Here is a 17,573-nt window from a genome sequence, read left to right as displayed (position 1 = left end):
TCCTTATTCTGATCTGATGTCCCCACCTGCTTCAAGCAGGTGACCACCATCTTGATGCCAAGTAAAAATCATGCAACATGCCTTATTGATTACTGCCAGGTAACTCTGACCTCCATAATTATGAAGTGCTTCGAGAGGTTCATCATGGCTCACATCAACACGAGCCAATCAGATTGCCCTGATCCTTTGCAATCCTCTACTGATGTAACATATCTACGCTGACGCCATCTCCCTAGCCCTACACTTATCCTTGGAATGTCAGGATAAAAATATACTTATGTCAGGCTGCTGCTTATTGACTACAGCTCTGCCTTCAACACCATAATTCCAAACAAGCTCATCTTTAAACTCCAAGAACTAGGTCTTAGCTCCCCTCTCTGTAACTGGATCCTTGATTTCCTGACCTGCAGACCGCAAGCAGTGGGAATAGGCAAAAACACCACCTGCATGATAATCCTTAGCACTGGTGCTGCACAGGGTACAGTCCCCTATTGTACTCCTTGTACACTCACGGCTGTATGGCCAAATTCTGCATCAACTCCATTTTGAAGTTTGCTGATGACACCATTGTAGATTGAATCTCAAACAGTGATGAGGCAGAGTATAGGGAAGATACTGAGACTTTAGTGGCCTGGTGTAAATACAACAATCTCTCTGTCAACATCAGCAATATGAAGGAACTGGTCATTGACTTAAAACATTGGAGTGTGGGATGCTCGCTTGTCTGCATCAGTAATGCTGAGGTGGTGACGGTCCAGAGTGTCAAGTTCCTGTGAGTGATGATCACTGACAATCTGTGTTGGTCCAGCCATATCAACTTGAAAGCACATCAATGTGTCTAATTCCTCAGGCTAAGGAAATTCAGCATGTCCACAATTCACTTGTCTTTTTATATAGATGTGCTGTTGAAAGCCTCCTATTTGGATGCTTCACAGTGTGGTATGGAAACTGCTGTTCCAAAACCACAAGAAACTTCAGAGAGTGCGAACACAGCCCAGTCCATCATGCAAACCAGCTTTCTATCCATTGAGTCAAGATTAGAATAATGCTGGAAGAGCACAGCAGGTCAGGCAGCATCTGAGAAGCAGGAAAATCAATGTTTCGGGCAAAAGTCCTTCATCGTTCCTGACCTGCTGTGCTTTTCCAACACTACTGTAAACTTGACTCTAATGTCCAGCATCTGCAATACCCACTTTCGCCTGTCTGTCCATTGACTCCCAACTATGCTTCCCACTGCCTCAGGAAAGCAACCAACTTCATCAAAGACCCTTCCCATCCCGGTTATACTGTCGTCTACCCTGTTCCATTGGGCACAAGGTACAAAAGTGTAAATACATGTACGGACAGATTCAAGAACAGCATCTTCCCCCTGCTGTTATCAGACTTTTGAATGGACCTCTCAAACCTTAATTCTGATCTCTCTCCCGCTTTTTCTCTGCACCTTTACTGTGTTGTAACACTGTATTCTGCGGTCTGTTTTGCTACCCTGGTGTACTTTGTATGGTACAGTCTGCCTGTATAAGCACACAAACAGAACTTTGTACTGTATTTTAGTATATCTGAAAACAATAAATAAAGTCAAATTTGGCAATCTGCCAATTGAAATTTTCTAGGAGTTGGAATTTCCAGCAGCCAGTCACTTTGGTCAGAAAATACATTCTTTATTACAAAACAAAACCCATAGATTGTAAATAAGTAGAGGTTGTATTTCAGTTGTACACTGACCAGAATTGATACATGCATATAATTTCAGTGTGCCTAAGTGAAGATGTTACTGCTTGGAGTTGTTGTAAGTGAAACTGACAGCTCGTGTTTCATTGAAAGCTGTTGTGTTGGTCAGCCTGATCTTCAGTTATAGTTTGGATATGTGGGGTCCTTGAATGCACTGCTGCTTCCCTTCAGTCTCTCAAAGATGGAACATAATCTTGCCTTGTGTCTGGAGTAATTCAACTACCTGTATGTTGGCATTTTCACTAACCAGCACCAGCAAGTCTGCAGACATGCCAGATGGCAATTTTGCTGTACTTTCCTAATTCATGAAAGCATTTCAGTTGTTCACTCCTTTTTTTCTTTGACTACAAAAATAACATTTCCTAACCTTTCTGGCCACAGCCTGGGGTTTGTCAGTCAGTTGTTTGCTTTAGGTAATGAGTAAGAAAACTAGAACAATTCTGCCTGTCTTGTCTCTTTGCTGCTTGATAACCTTTCTAAGCTAACTTTCCGATTAAAGCTTTCTCATTAGACGTGTGAACATTCTAGACTGAGAATTGCTGTATGATTTCTAACTATTTTAAGATGCTACTTTTTGAATTAGATGGCAAAAGACTGATATTATGAATTTAAGTGCAAAGCTTTATTAGTTATACAGTATTAAGGCAGTCAGATCATCCCATCCTCATATTATTCAGCAACCTTAGTGCAGTGAAGGATGCATTTTCCACTTCCCTAAGTCAGGAACATGTCACACAGTTACAAACTTCCAGCCACTGCGTTCTTCTCCTTTCTTATTGCTAGACTATTAATCCAGAGACCTAGGTAATGTTCTGTGATTCAGGTTCAAATCCTGCCATGATAGATGCTGGAATTTGAATTTTAAATAAAATTCTGGAATCAAGAGTCTAATGGCCATGAAACTGTTGCCAATTATCAAAATAACCCATCTGGTTCACCAATGTCCTTTAGGAAACTGTTCTCCTTACCTGGTCTGGTCTACATGTAACTGCGCATCCATGGCAATGTGGTTGACTCTTAACTGCCCTCTGGGCTATTAGGGCTGGGCGATAAAATGCCGACCTAGCCAGTGATGCCCAACTCCTGTGAATGAAGTACGCTTATTTATTATTTCTAAAGGTTTGGCAAAATGTGATCATGGCGAGCGTTCGGAGAATGAAGTGACGGACAAAATATATAAAGTTGTCCCTATTAGCAACACTTGAGAGCTGTAATTATAACCCAATGTAACTGGAAACTTCCTTTAAGGTGTAAGGTTAATAAGATTTCTTTGTTGGCCCATGCATTTGTATGTTTAAATACTAGTTAGGTTTAAGAAAAATAAATTAATTATACAAAGTGTGAACGAAGAGGTAAGGTGACAGCAAAGTAATTTTCAAATTCTTTTTCTAATAAGTTGTACAGATAAATATTAAACGTTGCCATGGTGATGGTTGTGACACAAGGATTCATGGACTAAAGACAATGGGATACCAGGTTGTGAAGAAATCTGGAGTTTCAGTATCTGATGCTTCTGCGATTTGGTACCTGACCTTGCTAACAACGTTGGTGACTGCGTCCATAGAAACAAACCCTGACCTTGCGCAAAATGTCCTTCGAATAACGCAGTAAGTAGTTCTTACTCCTATATTCAAAATATTTCTAATTGACCCAGGGGTGATTCCAATTTCACGCTGTATAGAATCATGGAATCATATACATACTGATTTTTTTTTCTTCCTCCACTATTAGTTGGTGCCAGTGATACTCATTTCAAGGTATAACTTGCTGTTCTTTCTCTGCTTTTGTAGAAAAGCACTACAGCACATGCCACCGCTGTCCCTCACTGTAGGATCCACAGAGTTGCCAAGCTTCATGTCGTCGAATGTTTTAGAGAAAGTGGACGGCTTTCTCATCAGGATTGCAGGGTAATTTTAATTTTTGTAACTTACAATGATGAATGGATTTTGAATGCAATGCAAATGACTCTTGTGCGTTTTGTATGTTTCCTCCAACTCTGCTACACCTTTTTACTCCAATTCTGACGTTTAGGTATATTTGGGTTTCCTTATCCCGATCACTGGGAACCATGCCGAGAGATTTGAAGTGTCAAACTTTAAGGTTCCCTCTCGAATCTCTTCACTTTCCACTTCTCTCCTGTAACACTTCTTCTGTGCCTCCCTCAAATTATGTTTGATAATATTTCTAACATGTTTTGTGATGTTTTCATTCCATGAAGCTGCCTAAAAATAAGTTATGAGTTGGCTAATGTGCTGCTTTGTGGTATACAGTGACTCCAATAAGACTGGTTCACTTCTCCCTTCCTGAACCTTGTCCCCACGGGTTAAGCAGACCACCAGTCTGCTCTAATCAGCCAGTAGCCGATTAGTCTCTGGGATTATGCTGACTTTTGTTTTCCTTTGCTAGCTTATACCATAGCAATTATCCCCAATATGACCCTTTTTTTTGCGACCTTCATTGGCACAATAAATATCAGTAGGAAGCAACTTCAATCTAAATCTCTATCACTCACTCACTCACCTCCAGTAGCTGTCTGTTTAAAAAAAATTCAGAGTGCATCACATAGATATTTAAGGCACCTGCTTGATATTTGTAGATAAGAATATTTAACAATAAGTTGTCTGAGTCCATAGATCACTTGTTCAATTCTGGGTCTGCTAATTTATAGTCAGAGGGAACAAAGTGCACTTCTGTCTCCGAAACAGAGAGGATAAATTGATTATATTCTGGATTGCAATCCAGTCAACCCTTTGCTGGAAGGAGTCTCGTCTCTTATCAAATAGCCTTCTGACACTCTGTCCTGTACGAGTAAGGATGTGGCTTGGTGGATGCTGTACAAAAGAAGCCAGAACGAATCACTGCTTTTGGGAGTGTTATCCTTTTTATAAACAGCAAGGACTGTGGGATAGTTTTGAATGAAGTTGTAATGACACCTCTGCAATTTGTCCTTTGTACCCGGCTTTAATCTAATAGGTGCTTCAGTATCAGGAATGCTGATCTGATATCTTAATCCCACTCAACTAATGAATTGCACCATGTTGTATCTAAGAGCTTGTTTGGCAGTGCATGAATAAGAGATGTTTGGAGGGATATGGGCCAAGTGCAGGCAGGTGGGACTAGTTTAGTTTGGGACTGTTCGGCATGGCCTGGTTGGACCGGACAGTCTGTTTCTGTGCTATATGACTCTGACTTCTGCTGTTTGCTAATGACTATATCTTATACTCGAAAATACTGCAGGTCTTGGAAAACCGGAATAAAAATAGAACATTGTGCAAGTTCAGGTTTGTGCATAGAATGCTAGTGTGTCAAGCCAATAACCTTTCATAAGAACTGGAAAAGTTAATGGTTTTTGAGCAGGAATGGAATTTGGAAGGAAAGGAAAGTGCAAAAGGAAGAATCTATGTATTGTGAAAATTGAAACAAAGGATGATGCAAGATAAAAGAACAAGCAAAGAAAAACTGATCAGCACAGGCAAAAATGGGTACAGCAGAATTATTACTAACACTGGTCACTGAAGACTAGCGGGAAGAGACATCATGATTCATTGAGATTGTAGGTTTTAAAATACTGAATGGAGAAGCTTTTTCAGACTAATGGTGACTAAAGACAGAATGGTCAGTGGGTATAGGGTGGAAAAATCAAAATGATAGTGACTGGAAGCTTGGGATCAATGAAACAGAAGTATTCCATAAATCCAAGTGTGTGTGGTCTTCACATTCTCTCTAGTAGTTTATCTTTTGAACATGAATTATCATGTGGAAAATTGAAAGAAGCATATACAAGTTAACTGTTGGACTTTGGAGGGGTATTTGTGGCCCTGGGCAGAGGGTGGAGCAGTGGGAAAAGGTGTTACGTTTCCTGTACTCCAGTGGGAAGATGCAGTGGGAAAGGGAGTGAATACACTGAGGCTGATTGAAGAGCAGATTGCCCAGGGTGTCACAGTTGGAAGTGTTCCCTTTGGAACACCAAAATGGAGGGGAAAATAGGTTTGGTGGTGGAATCAGAACTGAGATGGTGAAATGATGAAGTGTAATCCATTGATTGTGAAGATTGGTGAGTTAGAATGTGCAGACCCTACCATAATCCTGAGCGAGATGGGGTCAATGCAGAAGTAAGGGTTTTAGATTAGATTAGATACGGTTTAGATTAGATTACTTAGTGTGGAAACAAGCCCTTCGGCCCAACAAGTCCATGCCGACACTCCAAAGAGCGACTCACCCAGACCCATTCCCCTACATTTACCCCGTCACCTAATGCTACGGGCAATTTAGCATGGCCAATTCACCTAACCTGCACATTTTTGGACTGTGGGAGGAAACCGGAGCACCCAGAGGAAACCCACGCAGACACAGGGAGAATGTGCAAACTCCACACAGTTGCCTGAAGTGGGAATTGAACCTGGGTCTCTGGCGCTGTGAGGCAGCAGTGCTAACCATTGTGCCACCGTGCCGCCCGGGAAATGGATTGAGAGCACTGTCAAGCCTGAGATAAAGTGGAAGGTGGGAGAGGTTGAACAGATGTGGAGAAGGCTCAATCATCAAACGTCTGGACAAGGATGGGGCGTGCCAGGAATAGGATAGGAGGAAAGAATGTTTCGCAGTTCCCAAGAAAGGGTAGGCATAATCTATAATCCCAATGGGCTCTTGTGGAAATGTATTTGGAAAAAGTGAGCAGTGTCGAAAGAGGAGGAAAGCTGAGCCACCAGCCAAGGAAGCAGTGCAGTATTCTATCCTGGTGTGGTAGTAAGTGTGAATTTTGCAAGGTGGTTCTTCTGACTCCCTCCACCATTTTAACAGTTTCCAGTTTCTGGATCCTAACCATGTTCTCTCTATGGATTTCTAATTTCTGTGCTCTGTGTCCCCTCATTTCCTGGTGCAGTTTTGTGCCAATATGAGATGCAATGCTTGTGCTTTGACTTCCTTCCTTTCCACTGTCTAAGACTCACTCTCTCAGCTTACTGATGAAAGAGTGGTTTCCTTGCACTCGTTTCAATTTAGTGTTTGCAGTAATTCACTCTGGTCTTCTTTTGCACAAACAGGGACCAAACACAAATTGGATGTTCATTCAGTCTGCAATTCTGACCCTGAAGCCTCTGGTCATGATAATTCTCTGCCACATTCTCACTTTTTTATGATTTCCTTTGTTTTATATCCTTATTCTTTTGTTGTTCAACCTCTCCCACCTTCTACTTTACCTCATTATTTCCACCCATTTCCTCATGCCATACCTCTGTATTTCTGCAGAAGTGTTACCTGCTCTTATTTGAAGTCTCACTGGTCATTAACCTAAAGCGTTAACTTTTTATTTATATCACACCCACATGCTGTTGAGTATTTCACTTTTTTTTCCTGTTGTGTTCATGGAAAAATAAAAGACATTTTGCCACACTCAAAACCCCTTTGTTAGGAACAGATAAATGAAGATTGCTTTGTGATAATAATGATGAGCATGACCATTTCTAAAGTAAAGTTCACTCATTTAAATCCATCTTGTGAAGAAAAATGAAATTGATTTAATATTTTTGAGCTGGATATTAAAGTTTGGACATTAAACTTTGGACCTAGGAGAAAATGTCTATTGGGCAGCATTGTGGCTCAGAGGTTAGCACTGCTGCCTCACAGCACCAGGGACTGGGTTGGATTCCACTTTCAGGTGACCGTCTGTGTGGAGTTTGCAGATTCTCCCCATGTCTGCGTGGGTTTCCTCCGATTTCCTCCCACAGTATAAAGACGTGCATGTTAGGTACATTAACCAAGCTAAATTGCCCATAGTGTCCAGAAATGTATAGGTTGGGTGAGTTAGCAATGGGAAATGCAGGGTGACAGGGTTAGGGTAAGGGGTGGGTCTGGGGGGGGGGGGATGCTTTTTGAAGGCTGGATGTGGAGTCAATGGGCCAAATGGCCTGATTCCATTCTGTATGGATTCTGTGATTCTATGTTTGTATGGTTCTATCTGGGTTGTTCCAACTCTAGCACTAAACTAGAACTTCACAACCTCTGGTAACATTTTGCAGTCTGCTTTAGTTCATGTATTATTCTGAACCTGTCAACACTACATATTTTGAGCTACATTCATTTTTTAATGGGTATGTTTAACACTGGGCCAGATACACACACTGTCCCAAAAAGGCATTCTTCAAGCATATGCTAAGTTGTTGAATGTGACTGTGAGTGGCTTTCTCAGTCACTGACGAGAGAAGTTACGATTAGATACATTACACCTTTTTTTTATCTGAATATATTCCTTGTTTCAAAAGAATTTCTTTCTATTGCTAGCACGTCTGGACTTGGTTCAGTTATGTCACGGAATTTGATGAAAATGCCGACAAGGCAACATTGGCTAAGTCTGCATTTAAAGCTAATGCCACCGCTCGGTGGAGTGCTGCATCTGCAAGTAGCATTTCTACTGATGTCCTGTGCTCATCAGGTGCAAGTTAACTGACCCAACATCAGCAAAGCATTGATAGGTAGATTCTAAAATTAATATTCAAAAACATCTTAAAGATGAATGAATGCAGTAGGGCATAAGGTAGAACTGTGTCTATTAGACCATAAGAAATAGGAACAGGATTAGACCTTTTGGCCTGTACAGCCTGTGCTGTCCCATGCAGTAGAATCATGGCTGATCTGACATTCCTTATGTTCACTTTCCTGCCTTTTATCTGTAACTCTTGATTCCCTGACTGATCAAGAGTCCATCTATCTCAGCCTTAAATATGCACAAGTATTCTGCACCCACAGCTCTCTGTGGCATGGAGTTCCAAAGACTCTTAACCCTCTGAAAGAAGAGATTCCTCCTCCTCAGTCTTAAATTGGCACCTATTAATTTTGAGGCTATGCCCTCTGCTTCTAGACTCTACCCCTCAGCATTTACCTGTTGAGCCCCTTAAGAATCCTGTATTTTTCAATGAGGTCACCTCTCATTCTTCTAAACCCCAGTGAGTAGAGTCCCAAACTGTTTAGGCTTTGCTGATAAGACAATCCTTCCATTTCGGGGTAATCCTAATGAACCTTCTCTGAACTGCCTCCAATGAAACGTTATCTTTCCTTAAATAAGGGGATCAAGACTGTGAACACTCCCCTAGTTGTGGTCCCACCAGCACCTTGTACAGTTACAGTAAGACTTGCCTACTCTTAGACTCAAAACTCTTGAAATAAAGGGCAACATTCCATTGCCCTTCCTGATTTCCTGCTGCACCAGTGTGCTAGCTTTGTGTTTCATCAGTTACATGATGCTATTACATCATGAGCTACTTTAAAAAGCAATGAAACATTTTAGCTGTCAACATTTGCTGGAGACATGAGTGTACAACTGAATTAATTTTCGGAATGAGTTGGATCAATTGGGAGAAGGGAGAAAGTGACTCAGGTGGGTTTTGCCATGTCTCACCAGCTGTTGTCAATTGACTTTTCAAACTATGTACGCGTGTGATGTCAAGCATAACTGAACATGCGCTGTTGGATTTTGGTGGCTGCTTTTGAATTGGGAACTGACTCCAATTTGACAAAAATGTTTGACTTGTATTTTTGGATGATGTACAAATAATTGATCCATTGAACAGCTTGAAGAGGTGGCATGTATTTCACGACTGCTGGATACAAGAAGCAGTCTGAAGACATTCCCACCACCCACCAACCTTGCAATATTGTCTTTGATTATTGTTGAGCAGTATTCTTCCGTTTCAGTTGCTGTGCCAATCCTGAAGCAGAGTTGACTCTCCTAGCGTTTGCTTTGGCCAGAGGAAGCATAGCCAAAGTGATGACATCACTTCTGACCATCAGTGATCACTTGGACACCGAGTATGAGGCATCCCCACTCCTTACTGCCATGGCATCTGTACGACTAAACCAGCTTCAGAAATATGGTAGGTCTTGCTGTTATGATCTCTGCAGAAATTGTTTTTTAAAATGGAGGAATCCCCACAAGTAAACCAAGTAATATCAGTCTGAATCAGACATAGAAACGTACAATTAGGAGCAGGAGTCAGCCATTCAACCTTTGACTCAGCATCGCCTTTCAGTGACATCATGGCTGATCTGATTATAATTCCACCCACGTGCACCATTGATAACTTTCACCCTTGCTTAACAAGGATCAAGCGACCCCTCTCTCAACACTATTCAAGGACTCTGCTTTCACCAACCTTTAAGGGAGAGCATTCCAAAAACTGCTGATCCTCTGAGGGGAAAGAAATCGCACCTCGTCTCTGTTTTAAATTGGCTATCCTTGATTTTTAAGCAGTGACCATAGAGTCTCTCATAAGAAGGAACATCCTCTCTATACTTGGCTTGCACTATAGGCCCGTCAACAGCCATAGAGAGATTAAGGAACAAATATATCGGCAGATTATGGAAAGATGCAATGAGAATAGTGGGTGACTTTAACTTCCCCAATATTGACTGGGACTCCATTGGAGCAAGAGGCTTAGATCGGACAGAATTTAACCACATCCAGGGCCGTTCCTTGAAACAGTGTGTGGACAGTCTAACTAGAGGAGGGGCCATACTGGACCTTGTATTAACTAATGGGCCTGGCCAGGTGACTGACTTTTCAGTGGGAGAGCACTTCAGAAACATCATTCCTCAAGTTTTAAGGTAGCTATGAATAAGGATATGTCTGAACCTTGTAGGAAAGTACTAAATTAGGGAAGGCAAATTACTAATTACTTTCTGTGTCTTGATTCTAACTTTTTGTGCAAGACACCCAGGTCCCACTGCAACCTAAGGTTCTGCAATCTTTCACAATTTCACTAAAAAAAATTCTTTAACCCAAAATAGACCATTTTATATTTCCCTGCATCAGACAATAGACAATAGGTGCAGGAGTAGGCCATTCTGCCCTTCGAGCCTGCACCACCACTCAATATGATCATGGCTGATCATCCTTAATCAGTATCCTGTTCCTGCCTTATCTCCATAACCCTTGATTCCACAATCCTTGAGAGCTCTATCCAACTCTTTCTTAAATGAATCCAGAGACTGGGCCTCCACTGCCCTCTGGGGCAGAGCATTCCACACAGCCACCACTCTCTGGGTGATGAAGTTTCTCCTCACCCCTGTCCTAAATGGTCTACCGCATATTTTTAAGCTGTGTCCTTTGGTTCGGGACTCGCCCATCAGCGGAAACATGTTTCCTGCTGCCAGAGTGTCCAATCCTTTAATAATCTTATATCTCAATCAGATTCCCTCTCAGTCTTCTAAACTCAAGGCTATACAAGCCCAGTCGCTCCAGTCTTTCAGTGTAAGGTAGTCCAGCCATTCCAGGAATTGACCTTGTGAACCTACGCTGCACTCCCTCAATATCCAGAATGTCTTTCCTCAAATTTGCAGACCAGAACTGCACACAATACTCCAGGTGTGGTTTCACCAGGGCCCTGTACAGCTGCAGACTCCATTTGTCACGTGTTTGCCAACCCATTTAACCTATCTGTATGGTTTTGTAGCCTCCTACGTCCTCTTCACAACTTCATATCTTTGTGTCATCAGCAGACCTGGCAATTGTCTCTAACATTCCTTCACCTAAGTCATTTAAATGAATTGTGGTTGTTAAAATGCTAGCACTGATCCCTTTGGCACATGACTCGTGACATCTTGCCAAAACACCCATTTATACCTACTCTGTTTTCCTGGTAACCAGCCAGCCCCCTATGCCAGCCCAATATGCCCTCCTGAGCAGTCTTCTGATATGCTACCCACCTTTGCAAAATTATGTACTCTCTCATAAACATTTATCAACAGGTTAAAAATAAATAAGTAAATTAATTTTGATTTAAATACTTGATATAACAAAGATGTGCCTTGCGTAGTGCAAGAAATTTCTCATTACTTCACATGTGGTATCCCACTCAGTCTAAGTCTGTTTAAATCAATCCTGGTTTTAAAGGCTCTCACGTGCCATCCAATTATTTCTTTGTTGAGTCATATTAGGCAAGTGGCTGTATTTCATCTGAGGTCCCTGGACATGCTTACTATTGACAAGATAGATGCAAGGGTTGTGAAGGTTTGTAGCTCAGGTTGAGATTTAGGGTGTAGGTTTGCTCGCTGAGCTGTAGGTTTGATATTCAGACGTTTCATTACCTGGCTAAGTAACATCATCAGTGGTGACCTCCAAGTGAAGCGAAGCTGTTGTCTTTTGCTTTCTATTTATATGTTTGTCCTGGATGGGGTTCCTGGGGTTTGTGGTGATGTCATTTTCTGTTCGCTTTCTGAGAGGTTCTTCAAGATAGAAGAAACATTTAACATCATCAACAACACCCTCACAGGCATAAAGTCCACCAAGGAGGAAGAAACCGACAACAAACTCGCATTCCTGGACGTCACAGTCGAAAGAACGGACAAACCTGCGTATACAGAAAACCGACAAACACTGACCAAATACTTAACTACACCAGCAACCATCCCAACACACACAAACGAAGCTGTATCAGAACACTATTCCAACGAGCCACCTCACACTGCAGCACAGACAAACTTCGGAAAACAGAGGAGAACCACCTATACAATGTATTCAAGAAGAACGGATACTCAAAAAATACAGTCTGCAGATTCCTCAAGAACAAACCACGACAAGCAGACCAAACATAGCCAGAAACCCTAACCACCTTACCATACATCAAAGAAGTTTCAGAAATGACAGCCAGACTACTAAGACCCCTTGGAATCCTAGTAGCTCTCAAACAAAAACTAACAAACTTAAAAGACCCAGTACAACCCATGGACAAAACCAACGCCATCTACAAAATTCCATGCAAGGATTGCCACAAACACTATGTAGGACAAAGGGGAAGAATGTTAGCCGCCAGGATACACGAACACCAGCTAGCCACAAAAAGACACGACCCTCCCTCCCTCATAGCCCTACACATGGATGAAAAAAACCACCATTTCTACTGGGACAACACATCTATCCTGGGACAGGCTAAGCAAAGACATGCCAGAGAATTCCTAGAGGCCTGGCACTCCAACCACAACGCCATAAACAAACACATAGATCTAGATACCATCTATCAACCCCTCAGAAAACAAACAGGAAATGACATCACCGCAAACCCCAGGAACCCCATCCAGGAGAAAGATATAAATAGAAAGCAGGAGACAACAGCTTCACTTCATTTGGAGGTCGCCACTGATGATGTTACCTAGCCAGGAAATGAAACGTCTGGATAGCAAACCTACACCCTAAACAAGGTAGATGCCCATTGTCTCTTGGGTTGTGGTTCAGAATCCCTAGAGACTACTTTCTCTGATCTGTTTAAATATTGAGGTAAACTCTAGCAAAACCCCTGAGTATAGTTCATTGCCCAAGCCATCAAGCTTCCTGTTTTTTATGTTTGGTCCCGAATAACACACGCACACATACGACAAATCTTTATCTCATTTGGAGACAATCTTCTCTTTTTGCTTTTGACCAGTGTGTTCTGAACTGCCGAATAGAAAACGAAAACAGAAATTGCTAGAAAAGCTCAGCAGGTCTGGCAGCATCTGTGGAGAGAAATCCGAGTTAACATTTTGGGTCGGGTGACTCTTCCTCAGAATGAGGAAAATGTTGGTTTTTATGCAGAAGACAGGGAAGGGGTAAGGTGTAAACAATAGGTGGAGGTAGGGCCCAGAGAGAGAGAACAACGGTTGGACAGTTCTATCAACGAAGTAAAAACAAACACCTGAAGGTTAATTCCCTTCACAAACTCAATTTTAACACTCAGACCTTCGTGCTAGGTGATTGATAACCCTCAATTTGCATGAATAGGACTCATTTTCTTTTTTGGAACTTTTCACACTGGAATATGAAAATAGAGAATTCTTCTTCTGGTTAGCATGTTAGACAATTACTGCACAATGCACCATCAAACTACAGTTTAGCAAAATTGGTTAAAACTATTGTCTTGCAGACTTGTGTTGATAACTTATTTACTCTGTTTGGTAGTTTTGGCCAAAGGGGTTTGTTTTTTTTGAGAGCACAGAAGACCACAATCAGCATTGCATATTTTGTGCACGTGCTTGATATTGAGCTACCCCAGAGTTCATCCTGGGGCAGGTGAATGTTATTTGAAGATTGGAGACAGTACACCCTCACAAAGAGGTTATCTAATGATCTCAAGAGATGTGAAGGTTTCCACTTATATGACCTGTGCCTGCCTTTTTGTTTTTGGTGTTTGAAAGTACACAGCTAAAGATTTGCTTTCACATTCTCTTTACAGGGAAACCACTGCAGTTGACTGTGGAGGCATGCGATGCCAAAGAAGGGAAAGAAAAGGGATTTGGGCCGACTGCTGTGCTTTATGAATCACTGCTGGGAGATGGTAAATGTTTTAACTGTAGTTCAACAAATGCTTGTATATTCAGGGGCAGAGAGGATGACAAGGCAGTGGGCGAGGGAAATGACTGACATCTGTCACATTTCTGCAAAGGGTAATGGCAATGGAATTCCATTGGGTGAGGGTTATACCTGTGGCTTATTATTCAGTAACAACACAGGTTTTTAAACTTCTGCAACATGTCTTTGGATTTTTGTCAATGAAGAGTTTTAGTGAGAGGTGTTTTTACTCTCCAGGAACATAGTTTTGCATCTGCAGTCACTTGTCTCCCTTATTCTGTTGCAGGGTTTCTGTCTGAGGCCGGCCATACACGAGCCAGCTTCATATTGTCGTCCAGAACAAAACTATCCATCCAGGTTTCTCAGGTTAGGATCAAGGTAAGCACAGGGGGTGTGGGCACAAATATGGGCTCAGCTACTTCCAATCCTGCCTAGGTCTCAATGATACATCTGGGTCCTCCACTTCCTTACCAAGGTCCCTTCCTGTTCTGCGCAGTCATGCATCTAAGAACTTCGCAATCCTCCTCAATTCCTTCAGAGCTTCATTCCTCCCAACCCTTGCAATCTTCGGTGGCCTCTCCTATACCATTCAGACCTTTGAGTTTTCTCTCAGCTTTTAGAGATCCTCTGTTTCAAACCAACTTACTGAGATCTGGATGTTGCCCGGGATGGAGAGTTTGAGATATAAAAGACTGGAAAGGCTGGAACTTTTTTCACTGGACCATAAGAAATTATGGGGTCACCTCATTGAAGTGTATAAAATCACAAGAGACATAGATAAGGTGAATGGCAAAGGTCTTTTCCCTAGGATGGGGGCATTTCAAGACGAGGGTGCATCTTTTTAAGGTGAGAGGAAAAAGATTTAGAAAGGGTATGAGGGGCAACCTTTTTTTTTAAAAAGAGTGGTTCATGTATAGAATCGTAGAATCATCGACGGTATGCAAGCAGGCCATTCGACTCATCGAATCCACACCGACCGTCCTAGAACCGACCCTCCAAGAACCATCCCACCCCATTGCTGTTACCCTGTATTTTCCATGGCTAAACCACCTAGCCTGCAAAACCATGAACACTATGGGCAATCTAGCCTGGCCAATTGACCTAACTTGTACATCTTTGGACTGTGGGAGAAAACTGGAGCACCCGGAGGAAACTCACGCAGATGCAGGGAGGATGTGCAAACTCTGCACCGACAGTCACCTGAGGGTGGAATCAAACCTGGGTCTCTGGTGCTGTGAGGCACCAGAGCTAACCACTGAGCCACCATGCTGCCCAATGGAATCTACTACCAGACAAAGTGGTGGATGCAGATTACTCTTGGCACATTTAAAAGACAGTTGGATAAGTTGTTGAACTGGAAACGTTTGGAAAGATATGGGCCAAGCGCAGGCAGGAGGGGATAGTTTGGGAAAGCTGGTTAGCATGGACTGGTTGGACTGAAGGGTCTGTTTCCATCCTGTATGACTCTATGACTTTACCTCCCCATGGACCTGTCCCCTTCAATTCTGTCCTAATCCCTCCCTCCCTCCTTCCCTTCCCCTTCCATTTTGGTACTCTCTCCTTGCTCTTGGTGCTCCCGTTGAGATTTGTTCACCATGTGTCATGTACCAAAACCCTATTAACATGTCCAAGGAGCAGTCAATTCAGCGGGCCTGTTCATGTCATTTTTCATTGTGTTTTACTCAGGTGCACAATGGAGCTAAAGGAGCCAAATGTGGTTTAATCTTTGCGTATAATGATGAGTCAGAAACTTTCGATGCAGAGAAACATTTCCAGAGGTTTGAAAAATACAATAAGTGGAAGCTGCAAGAATTCCGACAGTTTGTGAGGGAAAGGTGAGGCAAGCATCAAACTGCACAAACTAATCGAGATCACAACAAAAACAAGAAAACACCAATGTGAATGTTTCCCGGTCGAGTTTTGCAAGTGCCTGTGCTGTGCTGTCAGGACCTTGTTGCGTGAGCTGGCTCAGATATATAAAATTTAGGTAGCTGCAGCATTAAAGGAATTATTTGATTTAAACAAAAGTAAAAATACTGCAGATGCTGGAAATCTGGCATGAAAAGAGAGAATGTTGGTGAAACTCATCAGGTCGAGCAGTGCCTGTGGACTGAGAAACAGAGTTAACGTTTTGAGTTTGATATGTCACTTCTTCATAGCATCTCAAAACGTTAACTGTTTCTTTTCTCCCCAGATGCTGCCAGACCTCCTGAGTAGCTCCAGCATTTTGTTTCTGTTTGGGTTAAAAGTTTAATCGAGTACGTGTGGGTCTGCATTTGTCAGTTTCCTATCTCAGGCTGACGTATTTGTGTAAATAGATCTCAGAACTTATTCTCATGTTGAATGTATTGCTGGTGCTACATATGTGCACTGGAGGCTGTTTCAAGCAGCAAATATTCAGTGTTTACTTTGTCTGAAGCACACATTAAAGCTCAATTACAGAAACTGCTGCTGAGAATTTGTCCACTTGTCCTGTTTTTATCTTGACATCTGTGGAGAAAGAAATGATAGAACAGCACTTAATCACAAGGTCATCAGGAAATAGATTCAATGGTAGCATTGCTGGTTCCATATCGTGCATTCATATGAATCTCCTTGTCTCAGTCTTAAATTAGAGACTTTTTGTTTCAGCTGCGGTCCCCTAGTGCTAGTATCTCCTCAAGCGTCCTCACAGCATTCACACTATGAAGTCCCCTCAGTATCTTTTAATGTTTTACTAAGGGCACCTCTCATTCTTCTTGGGTCCAATGAATGCCAACCCAGTCAGTCTAACCCTTGCTCATGAGTTAACATCGTAAGAATGACTCGAGTGAACCTTCTCTCAAATGTTTTCAACACAATTATGTGCATTCTTTTAAAAAAAAGTACATTACACTTTTGATGTGGTCTCACCAAAGCTCTGTGCAGCTTTTGTAAAACATCCCTAATTTTATCCTCCGTTCACTGTAATAACAGCAGCATCAATTTGCATTCTTTGTCACTTGCTGTACCTGCATTCGAAGTTGTCTTTCATGTACCTGAGCACCTATGTGTTCTGCAGTCTCTCTGTAATAATACGCTGCTTTTCTCTTCCAATTCAGACGAGATAACATTTTCCCAAACAGCGCTCCCATCTGCCAATTTCATGCCCACTCATTTTACCCATCTCTATGCTTTGCAGTCTCCATGTCTTTTTCACAACTTACTTTGCTACTTATCTTTATGACGTGCAAATTTAGCAGCTGTACATTTAGTTCCTTTATAAAATCATTTATGGAGATTGTAAACAATTGAAGCCCCAGAACTCCGCCCTCTGGCCTCTCATTCATTTTATGCCGATATGAAAATGTTTCCTTTTTGCCTACACTTCATTTCCTGTTAGGTAACTGATTCTCAATCCATAATATTTAGACATTGGGTATTATTAATATGCTGAAAACTCTTATCTTTCAGTACAATTTATTGTAAGAAAATATTGGTCTCTTTACTTACTGTTGCAGTCATCTTGGAAGTTGCATGTTGTTTGGTTTAATAATGAATGGTTATTTGC

The 17,573-nt window shown here is 41.9% G+C and overlaps 1 protein-coding gene across 3 annotated transcripts in view; it reads left to right on the top strand.

Annotated features, from left to right (window-relative positions):
* Positions 1 to 17,573, top strand: part of zzef1 (zinc finger, ZZ-type with EF hand domain 1) — a 244,983-nt gene that overhangs the window by 36,550 nt on the left and 190,860 nt on the right. For all 3 annotated transcript variants that reach the window (XM_072589324.1, XM_072589320.1, XM_072589323.1), the window contains exons 6-11: positions 3,128 to 3,338; positions 3,522 to 3,638; positions 9,418 to 9,596; positions 13,929 to 14,030; positions 14,331 to 14,422; positions 15,731 to 15,879. In XM_072589324.1, coding sequence (XP_072445425.1) covers positions 3,128 to 3,338; positions 3,522 to 3,638; positions 9,418 to 9,596; positions 13,929 to 14,030; positions 14,331 to 14,422; positions 15,731 to 15,879 — 850 coding nt within the window. The remainder of the gene's footprint in view (positions 1 to 3,127; positions 3,339 to 3,521; positions 3,639 to 9,417; positions 9,597 to 13,928; positions 14,031 to 14,330; positions 14,423 to 15,730; positions 15,880 to 17,573) is intronic.

This window comes from Chiloscyllium punctatum, chromosome 19 (assembly GCF_047496795.1).
Source record: "Chiloscyllium punctatum isolate Juve2018m chromosome 19, sChiPun1.3, whole genome shotgun sequence".
Classification (NCBI taxonomy): domain Eukaryota; kingdom Metazoa; phylum Chordata; class Chondrichthyes; order Orectolobiformes; family Hemiscylliidae; genus Chiloscyllium; species Chiloscyllium punctatum.
Note: the sequence above shows the minus strand (reverse complement) of the source record. Positions and strands in the feature narration are given on the sequence as shown.